The 16,709-nt window shown below is 41.6% G+C and overlaps 1 protein-coding gene across 2 annotated transcripts in view; it reads right to left on the bottom strand.

Annotated features, from left to right (window-relative positions):
* Positions 1-5,232: 5,232 nt before the first annotated feature.
* The window catches only part of LOC108804676 (sulfotransferase family cytosolic 2B member 1-like), a 71,488-nt gene continuing 60,011 nt past the window's right edge, over positions 5,233-16,709 (bottom strand). For both annotated transcript variants that reach the window (XM_018576519.1, XM_018576518.1), the window contains exons 3-6: positions 15,191-15,317; positions 10,462-10,556; positions 9,503-9,683; positions 5,233-5,393 (exon numbers count right to left, since the gene is read on the bottom strand). In XM_018576519.1, the coding sequence (XP_018432021.1) occupies positions 5,278-5,393; positions 9,503-9,683; positions 10,462-10,556; positions 15,191-15,317 (519 nt within the window). In that variant the 3' untranslated portion in view covers positions 5,233-5,277. The remainder of the gene's footprint in view (positions 5,394-9,502; positions 9,684-10,461; positions 10,557-15,190; positions 15,318-16,709) is intronic.

Raw genomic sequence — 16,709 nt, 5'->3', positions numbered from 1 at the left:
GCTTACATGGAAGCAGGAAATCTGCTTAAGGACACCATCATAGGTACATGAGGACATTGTCACTATATGTGCTTGCGTTTGGCACAGTGTCAGATACCCCTGGCTGTCAAATAGACACTACTGAGCTATCTAGTGCAATTCACAAAGAGGGACAAGCCTTAATTTGGCCAAACACTTGAAGTTTTCTCTTGTTCAACCCTTTGGGTTGAACGAGAGAAAAAACGCTCAATTGCCTCATCCACGCTAAACAGCGAACCTGGAATGCCTGAACTGTGACCGCAGCAGATTGGATGCAGTCACTGTTCAGTCATGCAATGGTAGATTCTTGATTTTCTGCGTGGAATGAGGAATCTCCCCTGCTAGCTATTGTATTCTGACAGCCAACACCCGCAGCTGTTAGAATATCCAAACAGTGACGGTCACCGATCGGAAATAGTCACTGTTTAGCCAACCTTTTTCCACCCAGCTGCTTTGATTTTTCAGTTGATGTTTGTTGAGCTGGGTGATGTTGGCAGGGCCCACTACGGCTTGAATCTGGGGCGATTCACAGGAATCGGCCAAAATTCAAGCCGTGCATGGCCAGCTTTAGCCCCTACTATTTATATTTCAGAGAAGCATTACAGAACTACTAGTACTGGAGATGTTTTAATTCCTAAATACCTTTGGTGTAAAGAGACCCTGTCAGGTATGCAGCAAACTTTAGGCAGGCAGGGAATCAGTATTAAAGTTATTTACAGAAATTCTGACTACTGCAGTGACTTGCCTCTAATCAGTAATATCTTTGCTGCAATCCTATAGCAAAATTGTCCCTTCTCCGCTGCAGCAATGGAATTTCTTTCTGCTTATACACAGTGTAGAGAACATGATGGCCCGAGGATCCTTAGATCACTGGAGCTGAGGGGGAGCGAGGCAGGAAAGACTGGTCTAAGAGAATGTCAGCTCCGAAGATTGGGTGAATATAACTTCGATATTTTTGAAACTTGACAAAAACAAGCAGTTAACCCTTGCAGTATGTCGGTAGCCCCAGAGCAAGGGTTAAGAACTTTTTTCACTGGAGTCCTGCTTTAACACAGATTTTCTAAGTACCAGGTGGTGACAGGGTTTCTTTAAGAAAAAGTTTGGTGGTACCAGGATATTGCTAGTACTGGGAGCAGAAATCTTCACCTATGGTGCACAATAAGCAGTGATGCTGATGTTACATTTCTATGCTGCCTCAAAGGTTTAAAACTGAACTCCAGGGGAAATGAAAAATCTACCTTTGATGTGGGGCTCCCCCCATGCTGCAAAGGTTAAATGTCCACTTTTGCCTAGAGTACTTATAAAAAGCAGAGGAAATCTGTCCAAAGTGAGGGAAATCCCCTCTTAGTTGTCACCTCTATTCCTGTTTTTGCATTTTCTTCACTTTCTGCCCCGATGAAATAAGCAGGACACAAGCCATGGACACAAGCAACATCAAAAACTGCCCCACTCTATCCAAAACGTAAAATAGTTTTGGCACTAGACACACTTTTAATACATCTATGCATCATTAATCTTCTTCCAAAAGACATTGACAGGACTTAGAAGTCCCCCCACCAATAGCAGTGCAGTAATAATCGTTAATCGCTGCCTCCTGCACTGCCCGGTCCAAGCTGGAGAAACCATTTTAAAGAATGCCATAGGCTGGGAGCAGGTTCTTTATGACAGTAAATGAGATCCTAGCTTCTCATTGACAACCAGTCCTGAACATGTCCCACCTAGGGACCCTGCTTCGGTGGCAGGAGGTGGGGTAAATCTAAAACACAGCTGACTCTTCCAGCCATGCACACAGGATAATATACTATGTGCGTATAATGGGTCACTGGGTCATGTTTTGTTTTCACTTTTACAAAATTAAAGAAATCCAGGTTTTAGAAAAATTAGCCCTTGCAATGGGGCTACCCCTGCACTGCAAGAGTTAACTAATCATTTTTTCCTAGGGGTGAAAATAAAGAAGAAATATTGACCCAATTTTATTTCATGCCTGGCTGCTAGGCCGACCCCTGCAGCCTCTTCTTCCCCAAGCTGCAGTGGTCTAAAGACCTGTGACGTCATCACGTGTAATACAGGTCTATTAGACTTGAAGACACCAAGGGGCATACCACAGCCGGAGCAGAGCGGAAGAAAAGTGGAAAGTCAATGCTGCAGATCCAGGAATAGGGTGAGAATATCTTCTTTATTTTCGCTCCTAGACCTAAAAGAACAGTTAACTCTTGTAGTGCCGGGGTAGCCCAACAATAAAGGTTAATTTTTCTAAAACCTTGAGTTCTTCTACATAGCAAATTGACCTGTGCCAGTCACATGAAACAATGCGTGTGAAGTTGAGGAGGAGCATTTTTCCTTTTTTATCCAAAAAAACTTTATTCCAAAATAGCATTCTGCATTTTATTAATAAATAAATCCTTGAATTATTCACTTAGATCATCAACACTAATATAGACATTAACAAGATCATGAGAATAAATTGGGAGAGATGGACGGTACCTTCTGTGCAGAGTCTTGCACTCCTGTTAGAAGAGCTTTATCAGTCAAAGTTGTGTTGAGTTTCTGTGCCGGGATCTTTTACCTTGAGCCGAACCTCTCTACAATGTAAGCTGAGCTGCTACTGTACTCCGTTATTTATATAACTGCTATGGTGAAACAAGTAGTCGATCCACCCCCTCCTTTGCTATTCGGCTTTTCATTTGAAACTATAAGTTGCAGGAAATTAATTCAGCTCAACACAAGTGGATGTGCAACTTTAGGAGAAGATATTGAAAGCCAACCTCTGGAGGAAAAAAAAAGATTTACCATTGCACTGGGTCTTCCCCAGCCCACCCACTGCAAGGGTTAACTGCCTGGTTTCAGCATGGGTAGTAAATTAAAATTCAAGGAGGGCGGGAGAGTAAAATGTTCATTGAGCAGAGGTCTGAATCAAGGTTCGGACAGAGCAGTCACTCAGTCCGTTTCCATATCGAGGTCCACCATTACCAGCAGCTGCACAGCTGTACTACAATGCACAGCTGCTGGTATATGATCCTGGCGCATAGCCAGCGGTTTGTGCAACTAAAACCTCTGTTTTTAACGCATACTGTTGACAGGGTAATTCGTTTTGTTGCAGGCTGGCTGGCAGGTGCGCTGAGCATCTTTTTGTGTTTTGTATTGTTGTAAGCCTTCCAATGTGTGCCCTGCTATAAAGGCTGGTTATAGATTCATGTGGTTGCCATCTTTTTCTAATAAGCTAAGTATATCACCTTATCCATCATTTTTTAAGCAAAGTGCTCAGTTATATTTTGTTCCCAGAGTTCAGCTTTAAATCGTACCAATAAAATATAATAAAATAACTGCTTTTTACACCTAATTACTGAGAAGCTTGGTCAGTGTAGGCTTAGCATAGAAGAGCTGCAAAATGTATGTAACCCTACAATAAGATTGTAGTGTTTCTGCATGTGCTATTCTCTCCAAGCCCACTTTGATGTTTAAAATAAAGAGAAAGTTATAGGTTATACCATATATTGTTTAAACAATACAAAGGTGCCTAACCTAGCACATTGCTATAGTTGAGATAATGGCACACCAGAGAATCATCTGTTATTGACTTCATCCAATGCCGTGCCTTGATCCTTGTACGCATGTATATGCTTGGATGTGTGGAAAGTTCTATATGTCAGCCTGTCATTGATATTTAACAGGCTTCTGGCTGTGGCTGCACAAAACACCAGGTAACTTCCAGGTGTCTCTGGGTGCATAAACAAGGGCCTTCTGCATGGTGCATGGACCTCTGAACCTGTGTGGATGAGCCCTAAAATGGAAAAAACATTGAACCTTTGCAAACTGTTAGGGGTGTATTAAAAATTTGCAGAGCCATTCACCCTGAGAAATTCCATGTACATTCATTCTGTGCGAATGGAGGAAAAAACAAACAGGATTAGTATATATTCTTTCCAGATTGACTGTAGTATCTGGAAAATACCACACTATGGTCACTAGATGGAGCTGAGGAGCATAGGAAATACATTCTTCTTTCTTGTGCTCCTCAGTTCCATCTAGTGGCCATATCGCAGTATTTACCTGGTAATACTTTCGACCTGGAAAGAAAATACGCTAATAGCATCCATTTTTGCCTCCATTTGCACAGAACAAATGTACATTCATTTTCACAGAGCAAATGGCTCTGTAAACTGTATATAAATACATCCCTTAATGTGCCATGCACGTAAAAGATGCTCATTATATCCACTTCACATAGAGAGCATATGCATAGAAATCAAAAGATGAATTCAGTGATAATATTCACGGTAGCAATAGCAAACCCTGGCTAGCTGTCTATAATCCATTATATGTGAGTGGATATCAACCTTTTCTGGTGGATGAGTGCAATTTCAGGATTCTTTTACAGCTACATATTCTAACCCAGGATCTCGGGTATATCAATTTGTTTTGCTCATAGTGTTGTGCAACCACAATATGAAATGATATACAGTATGTAAGCGGTACTTAATCATATGTATGTGATAACTTTTGTGATTTCTGTAGGGGTAGCACTAATGGTGCATGACTTAGTGTTCCTAAATTATTTTAAGACTGATTTTATTGCCCTGTTATGTGAATAATAAAGTTATATTGTTTTTTTGGATGTAGCCAAAATTCAATCTCTTACAAACCCCAGTAGTCTTGGGCCAGAGCAGGGATAGACGGTCTTGGCACTCCAGCTGTGGTGAAACCACAAATCCCATCATGCCTCTGCCTATGGTAGTCATTTCTGTGGCAGTCAGAGCCTTGCAATGCCTCATGGGACTTGTAGTTTCACAACAGTTGTAGTGTGAGGTTGCCTACGCCTGGTCCAGAGAATGGCAAAACAATCCCCAACCACACACGGGGAACTATGGTCATGAAGCACTGATCGACAAATTCTATCTTTGGTAATTAGAACTTTGGATACAACCCAAATCTTTTTAAAATTAACTTAATGACATTTTGTTCCCATCCTGTTTCCATTTTTGTTCCTGGCAAATGAACAAAAGGAAGGTGAGTATAAGCAGCATGGAAGGAGGGCATTAAGAGAACCTGTTGCTTTGCCCTTCATATATTAAGCAGTAAAGATATAGCTTATTATATAGTATATGAACTGTTTACAAACTGTTTTTTTTTTATGTATTTATTGCCTTATGCCCATTGTGTCTTACAATTAATAAAGGTTACATTGACAAAGTAAATACATTTACACAATCTGATTAAAAAGTAACACGATGCCTTCCGCTGATAGTTTGCCTTTTGAAATCACATTTCTTCCCAGAAAAACGTGAAATTTAAATCTTTCATTTTCTCTTGATAAAATCTATCAAAATATTCATTCTGGGCAACTGTAAAGTGGTTCTTCCAGTCTCCGGTGATCCCTATAAGGACAAAACAGTTGATGTACATGATTGGGAATTAAAGTGATATTAAAGTCAAAATGTTTTTAAGCTATTTCAAATGCTGATGAAATCACTTACAATGGATGCTGCTCTTTGATGTTTATACTTTGTAGCATCCTGCAGAATCAGCTCTTTCCATGAGTCCCGGCCCTGATATCCTGTTTTAGGGTGGCTCCTTCCCCTTTGCATGGTCCTATAGAGCCAACCCTGGGGTGTGTTGCTAATCTTTGTGTCTCCACAAACACACAGACATGCCAAGGCAAGCCAAGCCACTCTCCTCCTCCCTGCTCTCCCCTCCCCTGCTGCAAGCTAGTAGATGGACAGCTGCTGGAGACTGTGCAGTCCCTTGTGACTAAACAGATAGTTCAGAGAGTTGGAGCCAACTGTTAGGAAACATGAAGACTGTAAGACCTCATTCACACAAGAAACGGCCGGCACATACAGCGTACACGACAGTATCGAGCAGCTCCCAGGAAGGACAGGTGCTGCGTGTGATTAGTACGCAGCCCCCGTTCTTCTCTATGGGAGTATGCGGCCATACGCCGCCCTACACTCACCCCAAGACAGGATCCATCCTGCCAGCATACGAGTACGGACACCCGCACGGACGTGCAGGGCGGGTGAGCCTGGGGCGGCATATGGCACGGAGCTGTTCGTGCTGGCCTTTTCTCGTGTGAATGAGGCCTTAGTGCTTGGGCAACAATTTAAAGAAGTACTTTGCTGGGCAATGTATATTTGTTTGATCAGGATTCATTATTGAAAAATGTTTGATATTACTGTAATGCAGTTCAGCAAAACCCTTTCACACTGTTTCAATAAGCTACCATTTTTAAAGAAATACCAAGACAAGCAAAAAAAAAAAACTAGTCATGGCATGTACATTTAACATACCAAGGGGTCTATTCACGAAGCTGCCGAAGGATCTGGCCGTAGCTTTGGCCGATCCTTCGGCTAGCTTTGGCCCCAGGACCCCTTCGGTTCAGTAGAACCGAAGGGGTGCTGTACGGGCTATTCACAATAGCCCGTGCAGCTCCCGATCATTGCCGAGCGGCTCAGCCAAGCCGAACGTGTATGCATTGGCTCTCGACCCGAAGCCACGCGAAGCAAGCCAATGTACGGCTGATTTTACCCGTTGTACGGCTGAAATCAGCCGTACCAGCCTGAAGTGGATAGCCGGACAGCGTTCGGCTCACTTCACTTCAGATCGGTCATTCACTCGGCTGCCCTCAGCAGCTTAGTGAATAGACCCCCAAGTGTACTTCTGCTCACATGAGGCTCAGTACCATAATGGGATCATCATGCAAGCTGTAGTGACAACACACAGTAGACTATTCCAATACACAGGAAGGCTTCCATAGTCTATATGCATGGCCGTAATGTACCCTACTTCCAGGCAATGTATGGGTTTTTTTTCTACCCATATCTATATTTTCTAACATTTTACAGAGACCACAGTTTTTCATGAGAACAATTCATGACAATAAATCAGAACTATTTTTACTTTCCTATCTTTACCTACCACAGTTGGCCAATTAACTTGGCTAAAAAAACAATCTGTGGAACTATCTTTGCTTAAAGGGAAACTCCACTTTCGTTAAGAAAATAATGTAGCATATAAAACTGCTACACAAGCCATTTTGTAATTCAATATAATTATTGAAAATTACCTTTCCATTTTAATCTGAAGCTGTTATAAAATGGTTAAACAAGAAGTGAGTGCAACGCTGCATATGCAAAACGTAATTTCCTACTTGTGTGATTAGCTCACATATTTTCTCAGAAGTGTGCAGTAAGGTACAAGTAAAAGTTTAGGCACCCCCTGCAATAGAAATCTCCTTTTCCTAAAGGTTAACAACTTCTAAAGGGATGCCAACACTGCAACTTTCCTCATTAGAACACTGAAAGTGCACCAGGTAGTTATCATAAACTCAAACCCCTGATTCAGGAATAAGTCTGGAAAGAACATGCTTGACTGCTCCCCGCAACCTCTTCTCCCCTTTGATCTGGGCCTTGACGTCATCAAGTAGTGACAATGTTTATGAATACCCCCACTTCCAGTACTCCTGCCGCTCCTTCAACTGCCTTAGCTAGCAAAAACTCCCAGTGTTTTCTGGATATGAGGGACGATGTGACCTCTTCCCATGTGACAGTGCTCAAGACTAGCAGCTAATTGTTAGGCCCAAGCGGTGTCAAATGACAGAAGGGCTAAGGTCACAGCTCCCCTTAGCGTCCAACACTAGCCGACACTAGGAATTTTAGTGACAGCTACGAAGAGGTAAGGATCAGCGGTGGAGTGCTGGCAGGCTGATTGGCAGGCGGCTGAAGGGCGGGGGACATGTCTTCACACCGAAGAACTTTGCCCTGAAAGTACAAAATGACCATGTCCCTTTAAGGCATGTCTGGCTGTTTGTAGGTGTGATTGTGATTAGCCAGAACAAGAAACACTGAATCTGTTGTATGTATATAATCCTGTACTTATGAAATTGCAACAGAACAGGGATTAACTGTATGTTTCTAAAACACAAGGTGAAAGAGAGAGAATTGTTCAAGCTGCCTGAATCTTCAGCATTTTTAACCTGCAATTTAAAAATGCATAAAAAAAAGATACTTTATTTCTGCTGTGGAAATCATAAGGCCTTGTTCACACCAAGCGCGTTCCAGGAGCAGAGCAGTTACAGACCGGAGCAAAACTGCGTCCAATGTATTCCAATTGTATTTTTAGCTCCAGTTCACATCGCAGCGTTCTGTTCCAGAGCAGGTAAAAAAAACTGCAGCAGGCCCTATTTTACCTGCTCTGGAACGCATGCAAACGCATCAAAAACGCATGCAAATGCCCTGGAACGCACTGAAAGCCCATTTTAAACTAATTTTTTTAACCAAAAACGGCCCGGAACGCATCAAAAACGCAGCAAAACCCACTGCACTGCTTGTGCAGAAACTCATGCAGATCTGCTCTGCATTTGGTGTGAACAAGGCCTAAAGCACAGAGGAATATCAGAGTGGGTAACAATTTGTTATATATATGGGGAAGAATTGTTTTTTCTATGGTGGTAATTTGATGGTTTTATCTGGGTTACATACATGTATTGAAGCTATGTAATCTTTTTGCAGAAGTATTTGGGGGGCTGACTATAAGGAGTCTTTCATTTATTACTTTTTTTATCAATGTGGAAAAATATCAGGATCTGTGATAAGAATCTTAGATCCTAGATCATTTCTATCATATAGTATCATACATACATACATATTACATATTCAGAACTGCTCATTGATTCCTATATTTTAGCCACATGTATCCATTTCTTTGGGCCTAATCACACGGTTGCATTTTGTGGATCCCAAAAGTTGTAAATGATGGCTGTTTCCATCCATGTGCTGCATTGCAGTAATAAAAAAAATGTCCAATTTGTTTTGCAACAGGGTACATCACATGGCCAATAGAAGCCAAGGCAACGCATGACAACACATTATATATGTATTTTATGGAATAAAAGTCTAAGAGGTTTATTCACTATTGAGCCGAAGGACCCAGCCATAGCTCGGTTCGGCCGCCTGAGCCCTTCGGTTCAGTCGAACCAAAGGGCTGCTGTACGGGCTATTCACAATAGGGCCATAGGGCCGACCTTTCTCCACGCAAATGACAGCTGGGCGGAGCACCACAGCCACACACCCCGCCCGCGGTGCGATCGCCTGCACCCGGAACGCAGACACATTAGTGCCTGCGTTTTGGTCCAGTGCGATCTGCAAAAATACTGCAAGCACTATTTTTGCAGATCGTACTGGACCGGAACGCAAGCTGGTTTGCGGTCCAGTGCGTTTCAGAGCCTGAACGCTCTGGAATGCAGACTTTGCGTTGGGAACCGGCCCTCAAGGTCTCCCAGCAAAGATGCCGTTGTAACGAGATAATCAGTGTTATTCACTTCACCTGTCAGTGGTCAAAATGTTATGGCTGATCGGTGTATGTGTATACAAAAAACAAAGAAATACTACACATTCCTTTAAATGTTTTTCAAATACAAAAAGTGCATGAAAAATGACAATGATATCAATATATATATATGGTGTCATATAATATATCAGGTTTTTACCTTTGCGCATGAAAGAACCTTTGGTTTGATCTAAGAAGTCCTTAGGAAGTAAACTGTAGTTGGACATCTTATTATGTTTCATTGCTTTGAAAGATGCATTATTTACAACCAAGTCAAGTTGTGCTTCGTTTATTTCCTTCCCCAGAAATTCACACATTTTTGGCACACTTCCTCTGAGATCCTGGATGAAGAGTAAACTCGTTAGTAGTAATATGCATTGCCCAGAACATTGCATCATTAACAAATATTTAACTGCAGCACGTGTCTTTAGTAGTTTGAAACACAAATCAAAAAGACAACACTTTTATCAGTATAATGATAAGCTGAACACAGAGTACCCAAGTTCACGGATTAAAGATACCTGATAACTGACGGTCAAAACAGTTCACATTCTGTTTAATTATAAAATAATTGATAGCGTATGTAACCAACCCAAGTCTGGATTTATTAAAACATGGCTTTGTGTTAGGTATTGTGGCAAGACTTTTCTCTTTCTTGACATTTGCTCTCATAAACCTTTGTCCTTTGCTGTCTATCTCACTTCCCTTAAAATTCCTCAACTTGTTTTTCTTAATTTGGGTTGCTGTCTTTGGTGGAACCTTTGATATGTATATTATAGGAGCTCTGTGTGGGCCCATGTGCAGTTTGACTCCTGGCATGGAGTTAATTATGGGTGTCCCATCTGTGGCTAGCTGCTGCATTAGCTAATATATATGACGATCATTTTTTTACCCTTCCGTAAACACCGAACATTTGGCACCGAAAATGATAGATCCGGCTCTAGCACAAAGAAGATAGTGGGCATTTTGGTCATTGAGAAAACATCTTGTATTCTTTACACATAATACAAAGCATTCTGTGAATGGACAAGAAAGATCACATGGTTTGCCCACCACACATGAGCTGGTTATCATAGAAATGATATATAAATACAGAATAATAATATTCTGAACCTTTACCTGATGAAGTTCCTCATATGTAATGTAAAAGAAGTTCTTATTATTTTTCATTTGCATCCATCCTTTCACGTGATCAAACCATGAGCTGTATAGAACTACAAAGGAGGCAAATACATTATGAACATATTATTATGGAAAATGTACTTGTAATAGTGAAATGTTCTGTGTGCTTTTTATGCAGCTCCACTTCCTCTGATGGTGAAGGAAACATATCTGTTTGGTGTCTCAGAAACATGAGTGAGATGCACTCTTCTGTGCATTTCTAATCTTCATTTACTTTTACAGTACATAGGCTGGCATAGATGGAGGACACATCTTATATGTTTCTGCAGAAGAAAACAGAACCCCAAAAAATGCAATACATCGACCAGCGCCAGGAAGACCATCCATAAGCCAGAACCCTTCACTACGCATCCAGTAGAGGCTGCCCCGTTCCAGTCAGGCAGTCCAGAAGGCTATATAGAAAAACAAAAAACAACCGGGCGCCTTTCCTGGTGCAAGTAAATACTTTTTATTCAATGAAAGAGTAAACAAAAATATACTCACAAAATAGGCAGTATATAAAAACATCAAAACGTACTGACAGTCCTTGATTGAATAGCTGCTGTGGATGTGAAAGACGGAGAGATCAAGGAGACACTCAGGAGACTCAGTTCTCCTCCCAGAGTTCCACGGCTAATGCTAATTTTGATGTTTTTTATGTACTGCCTATTTTGTGAGTATATTTTTGTTTACTCTTATTGAATAAAAAGGTTTTACCTGCACCAGGAAAGGTACCCAGTTGTTTTTTGTTTTCCAGAACAGCTGAGGAGGTTGGGCTGTCACCTGTGAATCTGGGTTGTCCCATGGGACAAGCTGGAGTAACCTTAGAAAAAGTTTCAGAAATGCAATCCTAGAACATAGAAACTCAGAGAATAATCACAGATGCATGAAGTGAGGAATAAATGGTATCACTGGTATTATAAAAGTCTGTCTTCATATATAATATTTATTGCATAAATATTCACAATGCACTTAAATAGAAGTCTAGTTAAAAAACACATATCAGCTGTTAAAACCCAGTTGTCCAATATGTAGTGTTGGACCAATTGAGGTTGCTATCCAAATATTAATTATTACATTTGGCAAACAAAGTCACGGCTGGTTCCGCCAGGTTGTTGTTATTCATTGACAGCCCAGTGTCCTCAAATGACCTGAGGACGCTGGGCAGTCATTTAATGACAACAACTGGGTCAAGCCAGCTGCAGTTGTTTTGATTTGGCCGATCCATATGACAGGTGACAACCAAACTAAAACAAATAGGCGGAGCCAGTGGTGATGTCACCACTAGCTCCGCCCATTTGTTTACTTTTTGCCAACATCTGTCATACAGGTCATTTTGTGGCGTGTGTTTCATTGCGTGCAAATGGGTTAATGAGCATCAGGCTTTTTTTAAATTTCGGCAAGATACTGTCATGGACGCCGTGATTGACGTGGATTACTTTGTTCGAACCATTTTTTTTCCTTTTTTGGGTTGTTTTTTTTATAATTAAAGGAATTGTCAAAACATTCTGTAGTGTTTTTTTTTTAATTAAAGAACTTTTTCAAAAGTCTGGTCTTTTTATTTACAATTTTATTTAACCCTTTACTGAACGAGTAGGGGTACAAGTACCCCTTACTCATTCACAAGGGGGGTATGAAAGGGGGTACCCAGATGTAAATAAGCCCCCCTGCCCGCAGACCCCCACAACCTATGCCCCAGGGCTTGTGAGGAAGAGGCCTTTGTCCCCACATACCTTGTCCCCACATACCCTGGCCTGGTATGGTGCAGGGGGGGCTCTTGCTCGTCCCCCTCCACCCACGTTTTTTTCCCCCCATTTTTGGGGGTGGGGTTCCTTCTTAAAATTCCTACCAGACCTAAAGGGTATGGTATGACTTTGGGGGAACCCTACGCATTTTGTTTTTATTTTTAACTTGGGGTCTCTCATACTTTCCTACCAGACCTAAAGGCGGAGGGTGGCTACTTTTTTTCTGCATGGTCCCTGCATGTGTTGTAAAGTAGCCATCACTCTAAACTCGCTCCTGTGATGGACTACAATCTCATGTTCAGTTTACTCATTTGTATTGAGATTGTAGTACATCACGGGAGTGAGCTTAGGGCCGGTGGCTACTTTACAACACACACAGGGACCATGGGGAATAAAAGTAGCCACCCTCCAGAAGGAAGAACAGTGTCACCATGAATTCAGAGATGATTTGAGGATCTCCAGCCGAGTGATACACAAATAAGGAGCAGTACTGTTAATAGTTAAGGTAATTGAATGCATTTTTGAGATTTAACTCCAGAGCTTAGTGTCACTCTAATTAAAATCACTTGTCTGGATAGTCATGAGACCATTTTTGCAGAAGGTATAACCAGGATTTACAACAAGACAGTAATGTGAGCATGTTGATTTTGCACCCAATAGCTTTTGTAGATGTTATAAAATGAATGTGGACATATAAGATTTTAATTTGGTAATAGATTTAATTACAGAGAATGCTTTGAAAAACTATTTCCCAAAACAACTTTTATATAATAAGCACAAGCCCAAAATATTTACCCCAAAATATAATTGTCATTATTGTTGACGTTTGACTAAAAGGATATTAGGGGGTCTATTCACAAAACTGCCGAAGGATCTAGCCATTGCTTCGGCTGATCCTTCGGCTAGCTTTGGACCCAGGACCCCCTTCGGTTCAGTAGAACCCAAGGGCTGCTGTAAGGGCTATTCACTCCCGAAGTTGGACAAGCGGCTCAGTCAAGCCGAAGGCATATGTCTCGGCTCGACTGAGCGGAGGCGAAAGCCGAAGCTGGCCGAACGGCTGGCCATTGACCAGCCGACAGCCTGCTACTGACAGCTAGGCGGAGCCAGCCGTCATCGCACGGCTAGCTCCGGCCACTTGCAGAGACAGATTAGCGTCCCTGGTTACCAGCTAACCAGGGACGCTGATCTGTCATTACTCTTCTGGATGCTCTGGGAGTCCCCCGCTATTAGATAGTGGCTCCCGGCCGACCGGGAGAGAAACACTTTCTCCCGGAAAGGTTTACTCTGCTCAATCGAGCAGAAGTCTAGTTAAAAAACACATATCAGCTGTTAAAACCCAGTTGTCCAATATCGAGCAGAGTAAACCTTTCCCTGCTCTGTTGTTTGTTTGTTTTTCTTCTGACATCGGAGCCGCCGGCGCCGTCAGTCAAAAAAAAAAAAACAGCATAGGAATGCATAGCTACATTCCTATTGGCTATTTCACTTTGCAATAGCCAATAGCAAACTAGCTATTGCACCTGTCCACTGCTGTTGTCAATCAGCAGAGGGGACCTGAAGTTCTCCATTAGGTCCCCTTCTAGTGATTGACAGCAGCAGAGGGCGGGTGCAATAGCCAGCTTGCTATTGGATATTGCAAATTGAAAAAGCCAATAGGAATCTAGCTATGCATTCCTATTGCTTCCTCTGCTATCTGCCATCATTTCAATTGTTTTCTATTTTTTTCTACTTTTTTAAACTGTTTTTCTATTCTGCTCGGGACCACAGAGGTACCGAGCACAATAGCTCATCGGCATTTCGGCTATTCACTCACTGCTGTTCGGCATCTATGAGAATAGGCCGAACAGCAGCGAGTAGCCTGCCGGAGGTTCGGCTCAGCCAATCCAGATGTTGGATCGGCTGAGTCGAACTTCTTCTGCACATCGGGTCGGCCGAACCGGCTGAGCATGTTAAGCCGACCTGAAGCCACCCGATTTACGGTTTATTTCAGCCGATATATGGCTGAAATCAGCCGTACATGCCTGAAGTGAATAGCCGAGCAGCGTTCTTCACTTCGGGTCAGTTATTCACTCGGCTGCCTATGGCAGTTTTGTGAATAGTGTAGAAGGACAGAGGGAAAATAAAAGTCTGTGCCACTATTCATCTTCTTCATCTCATCCCAGCAGCTGTAAGTAAAGGTTTCCCCTGTGCTATGGTGCCTACATGTGACATCTTCAATGAGATCCACTTTGCACTAGAACAAGTTCTACTTTATTGAGAACCTCTGGGCTGATTGTTATAAATAGTGACATTTTTCAAAGTTCCATCCAATGCATAGCCGAGCAGATGCTGTTTGCACTGCACTAGTGCCCCTAGTTGGCATTGACAAGTATAGGAATTGCCTATACTCCTCAGTGCCATCTAGGGGTGCTAGTCCTGTACATATGGTATGCATTGACTTAGAACTTTTATAAATGAACCCCTTAGTATCTACGTGTCATATTGACAAACAAAGGTGCAGAGGCACCTCCAGGAGCATGACCACAATCAAAATGCAGCTGCTCATCTATAGCAATTCCCTTAGGGGTATAGAATTGGTGAATATTGTAAACGCTTAGTGAATATTGTAAAATTGGTGATTCACCAAGTATAAATCTACCACTTTTTTCATGCCTTTCAAAAACCAGCCACTGTTTTTCAATTGGACAGTCAGCTGCTTTATAAGTATGACTGAAAACACAAATAAGAAATGATGAACAAATTTCAGTTCACCATGGAGGATTCATTGTCAAACTGACATTATCCAGCAATGAACACAGCTGAATGAAAATTAAACGTTTAAGGGACCCTACCTCAATATAGGTAATATAAACATATTCAGATGTACCAGAAATGATACGGAAGACAAACAGTGTTTACAAAATAATATTCACTAACAAGTATTTTGTCATTGTGTGTATACCCACCATTGCCTTGCAAAAAGTCTTCAAAGAATTCTTGGAAACTTTCAGGATCTTTATAAAGGCAAAGCATCTTGGAGAAATGAAACAACGACACAAGGATATCCTTAGGGTTCCTCATTATGTAGATAATCTTAGAAAAATAAATATTAGTTAGAGCTAAGTGTTAGCTTCACACACCCACAGACAGACAGCAGCTACAAAACTGAATACATAGGAGGTGCACTGGAGTTCAATTATTCCTTGACTAGTATATAGGGATGCAGCAAAAAACAGTTGTTCAGTATCGAGTACGAGTACCAATATTTTTACTCGCTGATACCAAATACTAGGGGTGCACTAGTATCTGTATCGGTGCTGATACCAGGTATTTGGGCGAGTACTCGCCCAAATGCTCCCGATACTTGTCCCGATAACAGAACTTCCATTATCAGTAAGCCGGGCGGCGAGTCATTGCACGCCGCCCGGCTTCCTGATTGATAATTCTTTGCTATTGCAAGCTATTTTCTAATGTACATCTAAAATTATCAAAGCTCTTTATATATTTCAGGTCACATATGATTTTTGGGGAATTCAGTGTATGTGATAATGCTTTATGCAGTGTGGGGACTTGTAGTTTTATGATTTTATTGTGGTAAACACTTTACTACCATATATGTATTTATGGTTATGTGGCTTGAATTAAATATTAATAATATGGGTGTACCCTTACTGTACAGTAGTGTTGTTATTGGTGCATTTGTCATATTGTGTCATGTTATGGAACATTTAGGTTGCACTTTACCATTTTGTTATAATTAGATTCATGAGGAATTTGAATAGCAAGAGTTAATTTGCATCTTGCAGGGAGGGTATGGATTGGCCACACGTGTGTTGGAAACTGGTCAATCTTTTTATGTGTTCTGTTTTGGATCTTTCTCCGTCTCTATGATTAAGCCTTTTTGGTGAAACATCTCAGAGCCTGGGGATCTTGTCATACCTGTAACATTGTAGATTCCTGGGAATAAACCACATTGAGGTCCTGGCTGTTGAGTGCAGCTTTACATACAGTGGATTGCTTTATTTGATTTACAGGATGATGCGGGCTAGGACACAAGCCTATTCACTGGCAATGTTTATATGCGCAATGTACCAACCCACAATCCTGTTTATATTAAAGCTCATCTACTCCTTTGAATTGCAGTGCTGAGGTACATTTTCATATGTGCCCTGCCTGTGTGCACAGACTTGTACACCCAAAAATCCTTTTCGTCTGTCCGCAACAACTAATTATTAGCTAGCTCCTCAACTGTCAACACCTTCTATGAAATTAGGTATTTTATCTGTATTATTTTAATCTAACTTTAAACTTGGGTGGGTGATAAGGCAGTTGTTGCTGATAGTCCATTGAAAAGCATTTTTTTTTGCATCATTTGAAAGAAAAAACAAAGTGCAAGAACAGTGTGCACCTAAACTATCTCATACTATGTCCTTCATATTCACCCCCCCCCCCCCCCACCCCCCCCACTCGAACAAAAAAAACAAC

The sequence above is a fragment of the Nanorana parkeri genome, unplaced genomic scaffold (assembly GCF_000935625.1).
Source record: "Nanorana parkeri isolate BGI_ZX_2015 unplaced genomic scaffold, ASM93562v1 scaffold69, whole genome shotgun sequence".
Lineage (NCBI taxonomy): Eukaryota > Metazoa > Chordata > Amphibia > Anura > Dicroglossidae > Nanorana > Nanorana parkeri.
The sequence above is the reverse complement of the archived record's forward strand: the minus strand, read 5'-3'. Positions and strand labels throughout refer to the sequence as shown.